The 20,810-nt window shown below is 37.8% G+C and overlaps 1 protein-coding gene across 1 annotated transcript in view; it reads left to right on the forward strand.

Moving 5' to 3' along the window:
• Positions 1-20,810, forward strand: part of ari-1 (E3 ubiquitin-protein ligase ariadne-1) — a 177,007-nt gene that overhangs the window by 149,156 nt on the left and 7,041 nt on the right. Inside the window, exon 8 of the mRNA XM_068356551.1 lies at positions 18,727-18,953. Coding sequence (XP_068212652.1) covers positions 18,727-18,953 — 227 coding nt within the window. The remainder of the gene's footprint in view (positions 1-18,726; positions 18,954-20,810) is intronic.

The raw sequence follows: 20,810 nt of genomic DNA on the forward strand, positions 1-20,810 counted from the left end.
ATGTCTTTCAGTAATATATTGTAATAATTTTATTGTAATGGGGTTGCTACTTCATTGATAAAATATTATAGTGCCTGTTTGAAGGAAATTTAAGAAAATAAAGGGCCAGGATATCTAAAGAGACAAATGTGCATCCCTTATTAAGAGAGGGAGACACACACACGTTTATGTCCTATGATTATAAGGTATCCTTGTGTAAAGTTGCATACCCCCAAATAGTCCAGAGCCTTAGAAGTTGTAATGCACTTTGGAATAATTGTGAGTCTAGAAATTATGGCTGTCTCCAGCATTGAGTTTTACTTAAAAGTTCTGGTGTAGTTGCCTATTATTTGCTACCTATAGAACCTTCATTACCTTCTTTGAGATCTAATTATGGTTTTTAAACCAGAATCTCCATAAGAGGGAGAGCCATCAGTGTTCCATATGCACCTGTTGCTGAATGGCCTACTTTACTCCAGCATTAGGTTCATAAATCCTTAAACTTTTGGCACGTTAGGTAACATGAAACTGTCGAATGTTGAAAATCCACAATTAATGGCTACCCTCTTAATGATACTTCTTACGTATCTATAAAACACTATTTTGTTCCAAAACCTAATACAAACCATTTCGCTCTTCACTATGGATATGTATATGTCGGCAAAAGTTGATACCAGCTATACAACTTTTAGCAAGGTGAAACTGCCCGCCGCTAGTTAGGGTGATATGACGTCACTTTTTTTTTTTCTTGGTAAAGAGCAGATGTGCCGTGCCGTCTCTCCCATTAACCTATAATTACAAACTGGCTATTACTTGAGGATCGCTACGATGCAGGTTTGTCCTGGCGTGGAAGATCGCCCTTGCCGTACTTTCTTGTCAGCCTTGGAGAATGATCCTCATGCCCTTTGTCCTGCATTCAGAGGCCACTCTTGCTCACAAGAGTCTCCATGTAATGAGTATTGGAAGGGGCCATCCTCCCATTGGGCGCGGTTCAATGGGCGACGGAAGAAGTCCAAAAGGGATTCTTCTCATTCAGGCTCTTCCTCGAAGGTGAAGCATTGCTGATTTGTTACTCCAGCGTCCGTTACCTCCCCGTTCACTCTGCTCGTTCGATGTCCTCTAGAGAACAATCGAGTAAGAGCGATGTCCGTTTGACCGTCAGGCTACAGTTACAGTTACGGGCACAGTGGTAGCACGCACCTGCCTCCCCAAGGGGTTAATTACAGTCTTCCTTCTGTAGGGTGGGGGGGGGGTGACCGTCCAGAGCTTCTCGTGCCCCTAGCTGCAACTACCTTCGTACGTGTAGCTCTGGCATACGAACGAGAGCAGTTGCAGACTACCACCTCTCGGGGATACCAGTCAGGGAATCCTCTTGAGGTAAACCTAGAAGCTGACTTTGGTCAGTCTTCTCAGCTCTTTGATTACACAGAGCGCCGTCAGACTTGGCTTGCTCAACACGCTGAGGGACTACAACATATGAAGGACCGAGCTTCTCCTCTGAGAAAGGCCCTCTTCTCCCTAGTGTCACCCCCTGGGGCTTTAGGAAATGAGTGCTGGATTCTATGCCTCATTCCAGCTCCTCGGAGCAAGACGATAATGGCATATGGAGGCTGTTTACAGTTTCATTCCCTCGTCGTTTTGTCCATAGAACACAACACAACGAGCCTCACTTTATGAGGCCAGGATCTTCAGGATCTGCGCCTAGGGCTTCTTTCTCCTCACAGGGAAGAACCTTGCTTTCTTGCTGCTCATCAGCTTGCAGGAAAACCATATCAGCCTTACTGGTCACCATACAAGTTCGCGCCTCCTCCTGTAGAACGCAAGGCTACTCATCAACCTTCTGCTAAAGCGCTGGCAAGTGATTGTGCTTTACCTTACGCTGCTTCGGCGCATGGGTGCGCAGACCCTAGTTTGGCAAGGGAGTCTTGTGCAGTGTTGCGCATCAAACTACTAAGCACTATCGAGGTAGGTGGGTGAGCTCTTCTTGCTGATGAAGGTCTGAGCATGACCCTGGTTGTGTGCTCACAAGCTCATAGCGAGTTTCTAGCACGTGCACGTTAGCCATTGCGGTATGCTTCGGCAGCGCTAGAGCATTCACAGGTGTGCGCTAATGATCACCTGCTCATCCTATTATGGTAGAGCAGGCATGCTCAATAGCGCACGCTCACCTGTTTGCACTATATCGATAGTTCGTGTGAGTGTGCCTGTACATAATACCTCGGTAGAAGGACGCTCTCTAAGAGGTCTTAGATGGCTCTTCGGGCTTCTACAGTCCACTCTCTCTTGTAGTAAAGCCGTTTTGGAGGCTGGAGACCAGTTTGTTTTACAAACTCTGTTCAAGATGGATATTACAGAAATGTCAGACAGGCTGTCAGACTAAAGGACTTTATGATAACACTGTACTTGAAAGATGAGTACTCCCAGATCCCAAGCTATCCAACGTCAAGGAAGTACCTAAGATTCCTCCTGAACGAAAAAATTTACAAGTTCAAAGTGCTGTACTTTGGGCTGTCCATAGCCCCCTAGGAGTTCACAAGGATCTTTTCCCGCGTATCGACCAGGGCTCACAAGAACGGCACTTGTCTATTTTGTTATATAAACAATGGCTGATTCTAGAAGGTTTAGTGGAGACCCTTCTACACCAAGACAGACTATTCAAGTTTTACTTTGATCTGGGGATAGTCAAAAATTGCGAGATGTCCTCTCTGCAACCATCTCGGGAACTGGTCAGGATGCAAATAGACACGCAACTAGTAGAAGCCTTACTGTCCAAAAGCAGAAGAGAGAGGCTAAAAAGGGCAGCATCCCCTTTCTGATACAAGACTTACCACCAGCACACAGGTGGCCTCGCCTGTTAGGGCACCTGATCTTGTAGTATCTGGTGCCCAATGGCCATCTTTGCATCCGGTCTCTCCAGTGATAGCTGTAGACTTTTTGGTCTCAGCACAATGACCCCCCCGAATCTTCAGATTCCGGGGGGACCAGAGCAAAGGAGAGACCTGAGTTGTTGGTGTTAGACACCAACCTTCTTAGACGAGTAGACCTCCTCTCTCCCCCTGATTTGATGCTCTTCACAGTTGTATCAAGAGAAGGGTTGGAAGTTCACCTGTTGTAACACACGGCATCTGGATGAGGAGCGTTAACATACAAACCTCTTGGAAATGAGAGTAGCCTTTCTGGCTCTCAAGCAATGCCAATAGCTCCTTTCAGCACACACTGTGGTGCTGATGAGCAACAACACCACAGTAGCAGCGTATGTAAAAAAGCAAAGAGGTTCCTTTCCACAGCAACTATGCCATCTCGCTGTAGAAATTCCAAGAGACATGAAAAACGATTCGGTAGCCCTGTTCACGACATCTCTCAACTGGAAGCTTCCGGTGTACTGCTCGCCAGTATCAGATCGCCAGGCAGTCTGGCAAGATGCTTTCCATTATCAGTGGGACAATCTAGACGTCTATGTGTCCCCCCTTCTGCCTAGTAAGTAGGCTTCTGAAAAAAAGTAAGGCATCACAAGATTTCTCGATAACCTTCATAGCTCCGATGCGGCAATATGCAGAAGGGTTTTCAGACCTTCTTCATCTGCTCACAGAGTTTGCCGAGGAAACTCCCTCCACTTCCACGTCTATTCAAACACCCTCATGCAAAGATTTGGCACAAGGCAGTGGCTTCGCTACATCTTCACGGCTGCAGGTTATCCAGCATTTCCTCTTATTAAGTGGGTTTTTGCAAGCACTGGTGAAAAGGATGTCTGGATACCTCTGGGAGTCATCTTATACTGTCTACCAGGTGAATTGGGCAATCTTTTGTGGTTAGTTTTGTGGAAGGGGTATCGCTCTTCTTGACACCACTAACCTAGTGATAGTAGAGTTTTAGTTATACAGTCAGCTCTCGTATTTTGCGAGGGTTAGGTAACAGATACAGGAGCGATTGCATGTTGCCCTAGGGTGGTATAACTCCTAACCTAACCTAACTACTCACTGCTAGTGCCTACGCTCTGATAATTAACCCACTACGTACTGTCTAATATTGTTTTTACTTGGTTCCTATCATAGTATAGTTGTTTCTATCTAGTAATACTGTACAGTATAACACTCGTTGATACTGTTGTGTATATTACTGTAATATACTACTATCACTGCTGTGAGGCTCAAATGTACTGTAAGTGTTTGCTTTTTTCGTTCAGATGACGACTCACTGTGCACATAGCCTACATTTACAATGAATAGTAAAACAGTACTGTAATTCTGTACTGTAAAATATATACAGTACAATATAAGATTAACTTAGGTGTCAATATTTGGGCTAAATTCAAATGTAATTTGACAGAGTACTTCAGTTAGGTTCAAAGGGATTGTAAAACAATACAAGAAAGAGGCCCCTCCTCTTGATTGCCTAGTCACACAGACCAAAAAATATACAATACGAAAATCCTTCTTCATAGTACCATCCCACCGAGATCCATATGCAAAAACATCTAATAGATTATACAATATGGATGGAGCTGTATACAGCTTTCAACAGGGCTGCAGACCCAAGAACTGTGAACAGAATTTAAACCTATTGGAATGAAGGTTTAAAACAAAGCTGCCAATAGGAGGACACACACACTAGAAGCCACACAAGAGCAGATGTGTTCCAAATAGTTCCTGTTAACAGTATGTAGCCTTTTCCAGGGTGGTCTTAGACACTCATAGTAAAACAAACTACAATTACTCCTTTAAATCCTTAGGAGGGTCACAAGAGTCATGTTTAATGGGGTAATTAGTTTTGAAATACTCATCCTATATTCACTTAAAAGATCCTTCGTTACTGTTTGTGCAGCATCCATGGTCACTAAACATAAGTCTGTGATAAGACTACAGATATATTTATGTTTCAAACACTCGTTTACTGGGGGAAGGAAAAATAAGATTTTTACACCCAACATTACACATGCCCCCACCAGTTGTGCATGTTCAAAAAAACAGGAAGTGTTACGCTGCTTGACAGTAAGTCTCACTACCATCTCCAAGCCCTACAGGGAGTAGGGTGTAATGCCAGCCACCTGTTAAATGAAACAAAAACAGAATAAAACATTTTGAGCGACCTGCAGCTAATTAAATACTGTACAACAGTAAAATGAAAAATCTGAAAGTACTGTAGTTTGTATTTTCCTAACATACAAAAAAAAAAAAAATAAGGTTTTTCACATAAACCCCTTATCATTTTTAGAATGTCAGCCTGTTCAACATAAAAACATTTGCTACAAGTTTGAACTTTTGAAATTCAACCGATTTAAGTACCCGATTAGGGAGATCATTCCATAAGTTGGTCGTAGCTGGAATAAAACTTCTAGAATACTGTGTAGTATTGAGCCTCATGATGGAAAAGGCCTGACTATTAGAATTAACTGCATGCCTAGTATTACGAACAGGAGAGAACTGTCCGGGAAGATCTGAATGTAAAGGATGATCAGAATGTAATATAAGGTAATAAAGTAAGCCATATACCATTTGTAATAACCTGATACTGTATTGATTTTATATGAAAGGTAACTATTTGTTAACATCTGAAAATTGTAGGCATCCAAGTTAGGCTATGCATACCCAAGGCCAAAATTTAACTCTAAGGCTACTTGCACAGAAAGGATTTACAAACAATTTTGAGCTATGAAAGGTCTCTCGGTCCCCATTGCGCTTGTTGGCTGAGGACTGTCTGTAATCTAACAAGTATTTCTGTCTTTGTTTTACTTCAGGCTGTTGTGATCAGATCAGAATATGCACACTTACGAATAACAGAGTATTGTTTATACTATTTCTTAACTTTTTTAAAAACATCTACACATATACTGCAGTTAAAACATAGAATATAGTATTAGCTAAGTAAAAGAGAGCGTAGAAATAAAAGAAGGAATGTGTGTTGGGTGTGGGGAGGGTGGGTATTCTGGGATACCTATTGGGGAGATGGTAGCAAATGTTTGGAGGGTGAATGATTCATGAGACGAGAACAATAGAGGGTTGAGAGCAAGAAGGGCGGCCAGGAGAGGCAGATCTATTCGGGAAAAGGATTTGGTAAGGAAAATTTCGAGGCAAACCCAAGAAAGAGAATAAAAAGAATTAGGAAACATTGAAGGGAGCAAGCCGAATAGTGGCATTAAGGTGAGCGCTAAGAGAACTGAACGAATAGTTACTGGAATGCGGGGAGGAAAGCGCAAAGCAAAAAGAAAATTGAGGACAAAACATTATGAAATAGAGGATTAGATACATGATGAGTCAGCGAGAGCGGGCGGGAAGGAGGGCAGGGGTTAGGGAGGTGCACGAGAGGGAGGGGGTGTGGGGAAGGATAGAGGTGACAGGACAGCCAAAGTGGGAGAAGAATCGTACGCTAATATGGAAATGTTAATGCAGATAAAGTATAGTGGGAAATATCAAATGAAAGGGATGGGAAAAGGAATAAGGATATAAAAGGAATGAGAGGAATAATGAAATGAAAATGATAAATGAAATTTGCTATAGAAATGATAAAGTAACGTGATTATTATTATTATTATTATTATTATTATTATTATTATTATTTCTTGCTAAGCTACAACTCTAGTTGGAAAAGCAGGATACTATAAGCCCAGGGGCTCCAATAGGGAAAATAGCCCAGTGAGGAAAGGAAACAAGGAAAAATAAAATGTTTCAAGAACAATAACATTAAAATAAATATTTCCTCTATAAACTGTAAAAGCTAACAAAGCAAGAGGAAGAGAAATAAGATGGATTAGTTTGCCTAAGTGTACCCTCAAGCAAGAGAACTCTAACCCAAGACAGTGGAAAGCCAATGTACAGAGGCTATGGCACTACCCTAGACCAGAGAACAATGGTTTGATTTTGGTGTGTCCTTCTCCTAGAAGAGCTGCTTACCATAGCTAAAGAATCTCTTCTACCCTTACCAAGAGGAAAGTAGCCACTGAACAATTACAGAGAGAAGAATTGTTTGGTGATCTTAGTGTTGTTAGGTGTATGAGGATAGGAAAATATGTAAATAATAGGCCAGACTATTTGGTGTACTTGTAGGCTAAGGGAAAATGAACTGTAACTACATAGAAGGATCTAATGTAGTACTGTATGGCCAGTCAAAGGACCCCATAACACTAGCGATAGTGAACGTGAAAATTAAAGGAAATATAAGTGAGAGACTTATGTTACGTTAGCGAGTGTTGCTTTTACACAATTCGTCTACACAGAATCTTGCGTTGATATAGAAATATTAGCAGAGATAAAGAATGATGGGAAATATCAAATAAAAGGTATGGGAAAAGGAATAAGGATATTAAAGGGAATAAGCAGAATAATGAAATGAAAATGATTGATGAAACTTTTTATAAAAATAATGTGAACGTGAAAATTAAAGGAAGTAAAAAGAACGAGAGACTTACTGTAGGTTATGTTAGCGAGTGTTGTGAAGGCTAGGAGTGTTGTTTTTAATCAATAAAATAAATTGGTCTTCACAGAATCTTACGATATAGCGATATTAACGCGGGTAAAGTATATCAGTGGAAATATTGAATAAAAGAAGGAAGAAGATAAGGGAAAGAGCAAGGAGAATATGTAATGTTGTGAACTTTGTTAAAACACACAAATTGTTTTATGTACATACTTTCTAAAACAAAAATATAGCGTATTTTATAAACTAAAATCATAAATATCTTATTGATAATTGTTTCTTTTAGGAAATATGAAATTTCCCTTGGTTGCATGCCTTAATGATATGGGAGTTTTATCCAAAAATTGAAGTTACGGACGGAGGATCACGTAGGGTTAATCAGTTGATTTGGAGCGCTGGCGAGTGATTGCGCTTTACCGTACACTGCTTTGGCGCTTGGGTGCACAAACCCTAGTTTGGCAAGGGAGTCTTGTGCAGTGTTGCGCATCCAACTACTAAGCATCAGCGAGGTAGGTGGGCCTACACGTACACCGAATAGTCTGGCCTATTCTTTACATATTTTCCTGTCTTCATACACATGACAACACTAAGATCACCAAAAACTGGACAAGATTAGAATTAGCTGTTTTTATTTACAAATATGATACTGAAATGTGAGTATTACATGCATTATTATTGGCTACAGTTAAGTGAAACACCAGTTTAATGAAAATCCGGTTATTCTTTTTATGGCTGTTATTTTTTACCACAATAAATGGATATTCAGTGTACACTGACAGCTGGCATGAGCTGGGTGGAGAGAGAGGCACACTTAATTCGATAGGCTTACGGTTCTCTGTGTTGCGTGTAAGTGAACACGCGAAGGGGGAACTCGTGTTAAAAGAGGCCTGACTGTATTACCGTTATATCTCACGAGGAAGAACTCTGCTTGGTTCCTGCATTGAAATGTTACTGCTCAGCCTTGAGCGTCACCTTTAGACTGAGCAAAGTTGACTTTTCCCTATTGTCGGAATTGTCCCTCCTCATGTGGAGTTTCGAGCATACCTGCCTTCAGCCGGAAATCAGACCACCTCCTTGAAACGTAGTTCTTGTACTATGAGCCGCTACGTCAATCATCAAACCATGACTTGACACTTAAGACGGTGTTCTTTCTCGCACTGGCCTTTGCAAAGAGAGTTGGCTAGTTGCATGGTCTTTCTTATGACATCGCTCATTCAAGGGGATGGGGGTTTTAGCAGAACCTAAATTTATGCCCATTCGGATTAAGGGGCTCTGTACTCTAACCGATGATCCAGCTTAATTGTTACTGTGGTCTGTGAGGGCTCAGAGGAGTTATCTTAAACGAACCACAGGGCCCGCCCACTAATCAAGAAATTGTTTGTGAGCATGGGCGGTGTCAAGAGGAGAGTCACCATGAATACGATCTCTTACTGGATTCACAATCTCTTACTGGATTCGACAGGTCGTAGATCAGGCCTTGAATCTGGACTCATCTTCACAAGGCTGTAGACCTAGGGATCTTGATTTTGGAGGCATCAGTACGTCCTTAGCAATCAAAAGGAACTACTCTGTGGCACCGGTACTTCAAGTGGGTGCTTGGAAACGTCAAGACAACCTTTGTAGCCTAATATCCGCAAGACGTAACCCACAAGAACCTAGATACCATCTCCATAGGTCCTGTGGTGGCTGCACAACATGTGGCTTAAGACACCTCAGCTCCCTTGTGAGACACGTAGCAGTTGATTGAGGGCAGACGTTACCCCTATTAGTCTGGGATGAATGATTGAGTGACTTGCCTGTTCATTCTTCATTTTCCCCTCTCTTGGGGTATAGCACCTATGAACCTCTGCAAGCTGTCCTCCTCTGTTTGCTGATTTGAAAGGCATTCATTGAACCTTAAATGGTTTAATTACTTTCATTCCTTCTGTTGCAAAATCCCTTGCATGCCACAATCCTAGCCTCTCTAAGACCACTACAATAGATTGAGGTAGAAAACCAACTGAGTAGTCTGGATCTTAATACAGTATCCCTCCGATCACTAAAGTAAGCTTAATTTCAACGAAACTACTGTTTGCATCATGTTTCGTCCTGAAGTGCTTTCCGTTTTCTTGGAAGCTTGGCCACCAGCTCATCACGGGTTAATTCAAGTAGGGTAAATATAGCCACTAGTACATATACCAACAAAAGGAGACCTTCTGTGTGTGCAGAATTTCCCTTATTGACTGTAAACAAATTGGGAAATCAGTTGATTTTCCTTCTGTTCAACCTACGATACTGGAAGATGAAAAGAAAGAACATGGAGGTAACCTTGAAAGTGAGGGTTATCTTCTTTTCAACCCTACATAACCTTATTACAGATAAATTCATTAATAAATTGAGTAGGGTAAGTTTGGAAGCTTCTTCTTCTTCCTCCAGTAGTGTGGGAGTGAGCATTATGAACATCAGAGAGGTTCATAGAAATAAACAGAATTTTAAAGTAGTAATTAAATTTCTTATCTCTGTACTCACTTGTTGTACATCCCCACTCTCCACCACACTGCCTCATGGTGTCAAAAGGATAGGGATAATTTCGACTTGGAAACTGAGACAGAGACTGGTGCGTGAATTACCACTTTAGGCTAGAATGTTCCTTTTACTAAGGGCTTGTGTTTATTGAAAAGAAAGTTGAAAATTATTGAATTTAAGAAATTTTATGATTAAAGATCTATTTAACATAGCTTCTGGAAAAGAAGCAACCTGAACATCAGGTGAGTTTAGAAACAAATTTTATTAAAATTCTGTCTTAAAAAACTATAACTACTACATTTCTCCATACTGCCTCACATTGCCTTTCATAATGCTATCTGGCATACAAACATACATTCATATAGCCTTACATATCACCCATTCTTGCTCTGGTACAGTACCCATACTTTTAGTTGATGGTCTTTGGTACACTCATACTACCAATATCCTCTTTCTCACAATTTGTCCTTTCATTCAGTTCCATTTGATCCTCCATTCTTAGCTCAACTTGACAGGTATCTGTCTTCTCACCTTCATTATGTATTCCAAATCCACTGAAGTCACTTATTACTTCATTCAAATTATTCAACCTTTTCTCTATTTCTTAAAGCAATTCACTTGTTCTTTGAAAAGTCTCACTTAATTTTTCTCTCACACACTGAGTCAACACCTCAGCAGAAGAGTCCTGTGCTCTCACTGGAAACATAAAAATACTGTCAAGTCCAACTTTTGCTCTATATCACTCAAGTCTTCAACATTAATTATTTTCTTTCCAATACTTACACTCTTATTTTTCACATTCTTCTGCATTAATCTTGATTGATTTATTTTTTTCTCTTTCCAACCAAAACTAACTGGTTATTTTCCTAAATATTTGTCACAGTCCCATCGCATTAATTTTCAAATATTCATGTAGAGGTTGCATACTCAAATACTCTGGCATTTCTCTCTGTTTACACAACTGTTAATGCTCTACTCTTATTTCATTTATGCTTCCTTCCTCATGTTCACATTCTAACAAATAACTCAACCCATTTGACCAAACTTTCTTTACAACATATGGACCATTAAACTTCTCTCTCCTGTTACTAACATTCAACCTTCCCTTATCTATCACTCCTTTCAAAGATTTTTCTCCCACCTCACAACTTAGGTAACCTTGCATTTGCTTTCCCCCACACTACTCTTTCATCCTCAGATGATCTTATTTTTGGTGTTATGTATATCTCAAAATTCATTACTTCCAATACTCTTATGTACTGTTACTTTATAAACTCTCAAAGCTCTACCTATATACAAACCCATTCATTCTCTCTTTCATTAATCTTTTGTAATATCTCTCTGTATGTTCAGCTAACTTATTTATATTAGTTGTATGCAGTCATGCACACATGTTCAATCCCCCACTCCTGCCACATATTTTCAAAAGATTTTCGAACAAATTCGGGACAATGGTCACTAAACATTTTCATCAGCTTACACATAGGTAACAAATTCTTATTCATTATTCTTACAGTATCCTCATCTTTTATTCCTCGTAGGCACTTCATATGCAACCTTACTCATATTGTCTGTTATTATCACTATACCAATATATCTCTTTGCAATCACAAGCAATGACAGACAATCAGTCACTATTATTTTCTAATGGTTTATTCAACGCAGTCTCAAAATAGATGGACTTTATATTCTCTGATATTTCCATTTCTGACAGGCCTAACATGTACTAGTTGCAACATACATACAGATCTTAATAAAAATGGTGTCAAAATTCTGTCCTTCATACATACCTATGTCCAAATCAGGCATGCACAATTTTACACTTTCCAATTGCATCTTCATTAGAAAATGTTGGTACATACAATTCTTCATCCATCTATTCACATACAAATTATACTTACCCACAACAAATCTCTTTTCTTGTAACATACCCATCCATTCAGAAATCGTAACATCATTCTCAGTACCGATTTTCAGCTCCCATATCATAGGACACAACTGTTAAATTTCTTCCACATCTTCCAATGCTTACAATTCATCATCACTCTTCCCTATACATCATTGCAACCAATAATTCATATTGTACATTCACAGAGGTATAATTTCTTCTCAAAAAATTAATTACAATAAAAAATCAATATGGCATTTATTTATCACTCGGAATAGCAAAATTATGTGCAACCTCTTTCATATCCCCTATTTTTACTGACAACTTAATTTCCTCCCAAGGAACAATATGAATGTCTAATTTCATGTATCTTTATACTTATACATCTTGAAATATCCCACTTTAATTTCTTTATCTCATGTACATTACACATACTGTACTACCATTCACTAAGGAAATCTGTGCACCTGTGTCAAATAACCTATGATATTGTACATCAGTAATATTTACCAACAGTCATTTTACTGCTATTTACAGTATGCAAAGACAAACCTTATTTTGGATTATCCAAAGATGCATAAACATTTTTGTCTCATTCATCTAATACATTGTTCATCTCATCCACATTACTCAACTCTAAATTACGATCATAACACTTCTTCATAACCCTTTTACCCCCAGGCTCTTTGGAAATTTCCAACCCTTAACCCCCAAGGGGTTATTTTTTCCCCAGCACATTTTGCAGTATATTTTTTTTTAAATTGCTCTAACAGCCTTAATTTTTGTCATAGAGAATGCCTGAATTTTCTCAAAAAATTATCAAAAAATATGAAAAACAAATTATTATAGCATTTTTTTGCAAGGACGTACGGGTACGTCCATGGGGGTAAAGGGATGGCTTTTGTGAAACGTACCAGTACGTCCTTTGGGGGTAAAAGGGTTAAGAACCCAATTATAATAAACATCACTCAAACATGGTAAGTGCAACATGTGTACACACCACAACCTTATACAACCAAACTCGCAGCTTTAAAAATCTTTTGAAATATCACTACTCCAGACATACATAATAATATTTCACTATACTTATTTGCATTAATCAATCTGATTTATTCTGGTTTCTTACATACTTATTTCATTTCTTTCTCCCTTAATTCATTTGCACTACCAAGAATAATTACAGAAAGTCCATCATTTACTAAATATTTCAGACCATACCTAACACACTCAAACATTGAATCACCACCTCCTTTATACTCTTTACCAGTCATCAGACCTTTAGTCAAAAACATAGGGTCCACATTCCCTACCATATTTACATTTCTGTATCCAGGCAACTTTGACATCAAATCAACAATCTCATCATAAAAGCACTCAAATCTTCAGTTGCCTTTGTAAGTCTACTATCAACATTTTAAATTTGTTGCAGATCTATCAATAGCTGATATCTGTTTTCATCATAAATTTTATATCGTGCAAATATGGTCTTAATGATTTCAAGAAAATCCTTAATGCAGCAATTCCCTTTCAGTAGTCAAATATTTTCGCTTGGTCACACTCAAAGCTTTTGAAACAAGCTGTTACTCTCACTTAATTTCATCTACAAACTAATCCTGCATTAAACATGTGCCATTCAAACGTCCACTAGTATCTGTATATACTCAAGCATTCTTGCATCTGGACTAATCAGGGTAAGCCAGCTCAACACATTATACATCTTCCTCTCTCAATCCCTCAAATGTCTTTTCCATCTTTTCATCCTATCTCAAAACAATACCCTTCTGACAACCATTCCATTCAGTCAAAGATTTAGCCACACCTGAATAATTATTCATGAACTCACTCACTTTCTTAGTAAACTTATCAGCCTTTTTCAATCCAGATGCACTCACTGTCAGTATGTCCCAGAAGTTCTACCTCTTCAGAAAAGCACTAACTGATGCTTTCACTTCAACCTCTTCCAACTTACCTGATACTGCACTCACTAACTACATATACTTTTCAATTAATTCATTCTTCATCATAATATCTTATGAAAATACACTAACATTCTTCCTAGGAATCTCGCTCAACACAATTTTCATGGCTTTTTAAAAGGCATCAGGTGCTTTAGCCAATCTAGAACTAAAGTTATTAAACTGATTGAGTCTTTTTGCTGTTGAAAAGGCAGTGATTGGTCTACTCTCCACTGTTGTTGGTATTTGGTTATATCCACTAACTAAATCTAGTTTCGTAAACACATTCATTCTCTGCATGCTCTGCTCGGATACAACGCACATTAGCAGCCTATCTTGCACAGTAAATTCATCCTTCTTTGTATTATCTATACACATCCATAAGCTTCCATCTGGCTTCTGCAGAGGTGCCATTGGAATATTTCATAAACTCTCATTTGACTCAATCATGCCCACTCTTTGTAACTTCAAACTGCCCAATATCTGTTGCAACAGGCAGTGAAAAGTGATGGGGTCTGTGATAAATAGGGGTATCATCACTCAAAACATCTTAAACTCAGGCAACAGTGACATTTCAAAATATGGTACTCATATCCTTAAAGCTCTTCTTTCCCACAAAATACTGTACACTGTTTGCTTCTCACTTTTATTTAAATTATCATTAGATTTAATTTTCATAACCAACTTTTTATATATATATATATATATATATATATATATAAACAAATATATATATATATATATATATATATATATATATATATATATATATATATATATATACAGTATATATATACAGTGTATATATATATATATATATATATATATACACAGTATATATATACACAGTATATATATACAGTATATATATATATATATATATATATATATATATATATATATATATATATATATATATATATATATATATATACAGTATATATATAGATAGATAGATGTGTTGCTCTCCTTACTTTATAAACTGCCTTAAACCCATCCACTTCAAACATATTCTGAGTATTACCATTTATACCCAGATTTTTATACCATCAAACCATAACACTTCCTAGACTTTTGTCTTGGGTAATTTCACATCCTCCATAGTATGCATTTCTACACCATATAACATCTTTACTCTAACACTCTCATCGCTTGTAACATAGTGTATAACTGACCCCTAGTATTCTCACCATCACTTGTAACTTCAATCATTTCTTGTACTGGATGCTCTATCATACTATTCATCATCAGAAACTTATAGCAACACACTTTTCATTCACTCTATAAACCACTGGAAAATTATCCTCTTTCAGTCACATTTCAACAACAATAACATACATACACAACTCTCCAATTCTTCTCCCAAATCCTGGGCTTATCTTCCTCCCATACACTTCAGGTAACCTTTCAAAAACACTTCTATACACAATATTCACACCACATCCAGTTACAATTAAAGCATGCATTACGATACCTCTACACTCAATCATTACACTAGAATAATTTGTCATCTCTCACATTTCAACGATTACCTCAATTGCATGACCTGGTCTATGGTACCTTTCCTCATTCTATCGCCTTGATAGCGATATTCTCCAGCCATCTCTGCATCACTCCATTTTATGCCAACTTCTTATGCTCTGCTTGTTTCCCCTCCTCTTGTGATGTAATTTTTATATAGTGTTTTGGTTTTCAGATGGAATCTGCTGCTCATTTTTAATTTGTCTTTTTTATTTTATTTTAACAATTCTTCCTTTTAGCATATGGGTTGCTTTGTTATCATGCTCTAGAAAAGTGTAATTTAGCATTCTTTATTATTATGGCTCTTATATATTTCCTTCTTTGTTTGCAATTATTGTTTGAGTATCTGACCTAAGCATTCGCAGGGGTTAAGTAATGGACACACCAGCAAATACCCAAAAATTGCATATACCTGTAACTGCTACACTCTTAATGACACTACCAGATCCCAATTTGCTTATATAACTATAAAACTCGTGTGTAATCATAGTTATACAACTACAAATAGAAAAGTAATTTTTTTCTTTTTAAAGAGCTTGAAAATTCCCTCATGAGTTTCATCTTAATCTCCCCTGTTATATATAACTTAGTATACTGTACTGTTTTTGGTCTTGTTTAACTCTATGCCTTTTTTTATTTTCATTTGAGGCACTTTCACAGTTCTATAAGTGTGAAATGTATATTGACTAAAAAGACATACAGTATTAAGTTGTATAAGCTCAAATACAGCATAGCATAATTTATTACATATTACAGCAGAGAAAAGTTGACTCACAGTTATATACTGTAAGTGAAATTTTAAACCTTTTTATTGTGCTTTAATGACTTTTTGTCATTTCTTTAAATTATATTTTTCTATTTTATGTCATGTACAGGTAATTCTGAATAAGTACCCAAAATATTGATTTTATAGAATTCCAGGCCCTTCAGAAAAAATAAAATTTTTGAAATATCAATCCACCGAATAGTAAAGCTTAACAGATTATTTATTTGTAAATCACAGCTCAATTGGGTAATCCTTTTTGAATAGCCTTAGGCATTTGTGACAGATTTATAGGTGCCAGATAGTAATTGTGGCAGCTTGCCAGACAATGCATGTGATGCACTCTTGTCTCTCTTGACAAAGCCCCCGCCTCTAATATGAGCTGGAAAATGTGAAAGGTGTTTGGGAGGATTGGGATTAAGATCAATACTGCTCAGTGGACTACTCCACCAAAAAGAAAAGTGACCTAAGCTCCAAAGAGGAAGCAGCTCAGAGTCAGACTGGCTTTGGCTTTTTAATGGCACACCACCCACGCTCTGCCATTCTCCTGGCCTTACCACCCAGACAGAAGGAGGACAGATTAGTGTGCAATCTGCCTCACGCACTGGTAAGTGACATTCCATCCTCTCCAACCTCAGTTGAGTCTTGGTCAAAATCATGCTCGCCTCTTCTCCTGTGCTTGGCTACCCTCCTTATAGGCATTGTGCCGAACTCCTGAATGATAGACACTGTCCTCACAGATTAGATGATTCAAGTTCCTTAACAGTGCATGAGCAGTTTTTATTTATATATCAGCTTCAATTACCAGCTGCTAACCCAAATTTCCCAACAACCTCCAGTTTACTTTGCGTCACTTTTTATTTCATGAAAGCGTGCATCGCTCAGCAAAATGTTTCTTCAAATTTCTTTCTCCTCACCATACAAATAAGAAGCTATAAGTTCTGTGAAGAAGGGTAGGATGGATTGCTTGTTATCCCAAGAAACTTTGAGATGAAATAGCATCTCGGTTTTGTGAGAAATCTAGAAATGGTAGCCCTTCAACAGTTCCTGTACAATCAGTGAGTGTTAAGATCTCCAAGAGAGAAGAAGTAGTATCAGGGTAGTTTTAAGCATAACCACTAAATGGTCTGAAGGGGGCCTCTGATGAAGAACAGAATTTCAGTCAACTCTGCCGATTGTAAGGTTTTGAGTACTCTCCATCTGCCTTCTCATTTGGATAGCCATGTATTCCCTTATTTGAATAGCCATAGATGTAAGCGACTCCAACTCCTCCACAAGACATAACAAGACTTCCGTGGATTCAAGTGACTCCAACTTCTCTCACAGACAAAACTTGACATTTTTCCTGCCCCATTAAAAGAAAAAAAAAAAACAATAAGGATTACCAATCAAGAGATGAAACTACAAAAGGAAAGAGAGAGCTCTCTTCCTTCAGGGGCTTCCTTTACCAGGATTCATAAAGTATAGACTCCTTTTTCCCATACCTTCTACCCTTTGTTCACAGTAGCAAAGTTATATCCTTTCATCCCAACTGTGCCTAAACTTACTATCCAAGCAAATGTGTTTTGACTCATCCTAGTTTTAGGATGACATGGTTGTCTCCATGAAGATCACAGACTGGTTTTAAGAAATTCCTCCTTCAAGGAAGTGATGAATTTGGTATGCAATACTTTTGGTATTGAGAGGCCTTCACTACTACAAAGATAGGTATTAAAAGCAGAATCACAGCAAGAAATGTTATCCTCTCCCAGTAGAAACTGAGCTGGTCTTGGTGATTTTGTTGCCAAAAGATATCCTTCAGAAGATGGAATGGAGAGTCATGCTGTAGTAACATGACCTTCCCATGGGCACTCTACATATATTCTTTTTTCTCCACCAGAGAACAGGAAATTTCTATTACGTGAAAGGATGCAGCAAACTTCCAAGGATTCATTCATTAGAAACATAAGTGATCTGAAGTGTCCCGGTCATGTTTCATCCTAGGGTTGGTCAGACTTGACACATGAGAGTGGGTCAGTGTTGAGAATAACTAGAGGGAATCATTTGCTCCTCTGAACTCGCAAGAGTAGAAGATTACACTCTTCCCATCAGTATGATCCTCTGCCTAATGACAAGCATTATAGTGAAAGGGTTATGGTGGCCTTCAATGATATTTGCAGCATTTTCTCCCCTCGGGCTCGGGCCTCTAGGAGCTTAGGCGGGGTTGTTCATTGGACAGATCCCACCTCGTGGAGGTGTTAATTTGGCTACTTAATAGACATAATAACCAATTTGGCAATTTGGATATTTTTTCTTTTTTTTACAATTTTGGTAAATAAATCTAAGTAGAAATCGAATCATTTTTACACTCAACATCCTTAGGATATTGCTTGATCATCTTGTAGCTTTATAAAAAAGATAAAGATATGACAAAAAAATTGATCTCATTGGAATCTCTGAATTTTTATTCAATTTTAATGTGAAGAGGAAAACATATAGAAATAAATAAGTTTTTGTCAAAAGTTTGATGAATTCTTTAAGAGTGTACTATCCTGTATAAATGATTTATTTTTTTACCAATGGTTGGATGAATTCCATTAAACCTTCTTTGTATAAATAATATTGTGATTGTAATGGATTTTATTTCCTTCGAAGAACAGTAGAAATTGTTGGAAATATATAGGCAAACTTGTTATATATTATTTAATGAAGTTTTAATTTTCCAGGTTCAGTTTTTAAAGAAAGCTGTGGATATTTTATGTGAATGCAGGCAAACTTTAATGTTTACCTATGTGTTTGCATACTACCTTCGAAAAAACAACCAGTCAGTTATTTTTGAGGACAACCAGAAAGATGTAGAAAGTGCAACAGAAACACTTAGTGAGTATCTGGAGCGTGACATTACCCAAGAGAATCTGGCTGATATTAAGCAGAAAGTCCAAGATAAATATAGGTAAGCTCGTATTTCTTTTCATTTTGTTTTACCTATTTCCACCAAAGAGATGCTCTGTTTTTTTAGCACATTTTATCATGTTAACCCAAAGTTTTATTTTTACGAACCTCCCTGATGTCCATATTGCTTCTTCGCCAGAAGTTTAGTTTAATTGACTTCTAGCCATAATTTTTTTTTTAATTTTCCCATTTTCTTAACTTCTATAAACACACAAACTTAAGGAAGGATTATTTTAGTGGTAAGTGGTAACTGCCGCACCAGTTTCTTTCTCTTCTGTTTTCTCAGTTGTGTGGTACTGATCAAACGTTCTTCAGAGTTTTTGCTTATTACTTTGCAATAAAATGTCTTTCCCTGCTTTTCTTAACAATTTGTGGGGAGAGTGTGCATAGGAATTGTTTCTTAAGTCCATTATCCTCATTCCCATGGTGTATTATAAGTGGAGCAATACTGTAATTTAAATAACATTGTACAAATTGAGTTTTCCTCTTGTGAAAGCAAGGTCCAATGGCTGCCAACCAAGTAAATAATGCAAAGTGCTAAAGGGGATGATGATGATAATGGCAAACCTCCATCTTTAGACAATTCACATAATCAACCAACATTCGATAGTGATGAGCTTCATAAGCTCTTAACATCGCTAGGTTCCTTTGTTAAAGTTCAGAAGTCCAGTGAATCCTATCTTGAAATGGTAACTGGTCCTACCCACCCGATTGCCAAGTTAACCTAATTCCCCCAAGTTGAGTCGTGCTCAAAGTGTTTCCTTCAGTAAAGGTTCTGAAAGTCCATTACAGATTTGGAAGCCTCTCTCAGAACCTCAATTTTTTTTCAAGTGTGATAGTCCCACTTGCTGCTAAACCCCTGAAATGCCAAAATTAGTGTCGTTCTATTCATCAAATTAAGCACTCACAGATTATATTGTATTACATAGGTGGATGGCATGGGGCATTATATGACTCTCTCAACCTTTTTGGGCTGAATGAAGCTTCAACTAAACTGAATTGTTTACATCATGATTCATTTGGCTATGTATTCTGTTTTCTTTCAAGTTTGGCCACTAGCCTATCACAAGTTAATTCAAACTCAAGCTGGGTATTCTAGAAGTTTTATTCCAGCTGTGACCAAGTTTAGGAATGATCTTCCTAATCGGGTACAGTAGTTGAATCGATTGAACTTCAAAAGTTCAGACTTGCAGCAAATGTTTTTATGTTGAAATGGCTTGACATAAGTCATTTTATACTTTACGTATGAAATATCTGTTTTGATGTTACTGTTTTTTTAATATTTTATTTCAATTGTTCATTATTTCGCAGATCGTTTATTTATTTTCTTTCCTCACTGGGCTATTTTTCCCTGTTGGAGCCTTTGGGCTTATAGCATCTTGCCTTTCCAACTAGGGTTGTAGCTTAGCTAGTTGTGATAATAATAATAATAATAATAGTACATATACCAACAAAACCAATCCTCCACATGCATTTGCAGCATCCCCCACATTCACTCCAGTTTTAAACAAATCAGGGTATATGCTGATTTTTCTTCTGTTCAACCTACGATACAGAAAGGTAAAGAAGATACCATGAAAGTGGGGAATTATATCCCTTTTATTATTCTAACTTTACATAGTCTTATTGCTGAGATATACCGTAATAAGTTGAGTAAGGTAAGTTTGGTAGTGTCTTATTCTTCCAAATTTGAAAATCCACTCTTCCAAGACTGCTTATATCGTTCAGTTATAACCTTCGAGGTGGATCAAATCAATGTATTGTCTCAGATTGAGTAAAGGCCCAGCAATCCTATTTAGGCCTTAAACCTTCTGTAACACAGACATACTGAATTGTATAAGACTCATCTGTTGCATAA

This window comes from Palaemon carinicauda, chromosome 2 (assembly GCF_036898095.1).
Source record: "Palaemon carinicauda isolate YSFRI2023 chromosome 2, ASM3689809v2, whole genome shotgun sequence".
Lineage (NCBI taxonomy): Eukaryota > Metazoa > Arthropoda > Malacostraca > Decapoda > Palaemonidae > Palaemon > Palaemon carinicauda.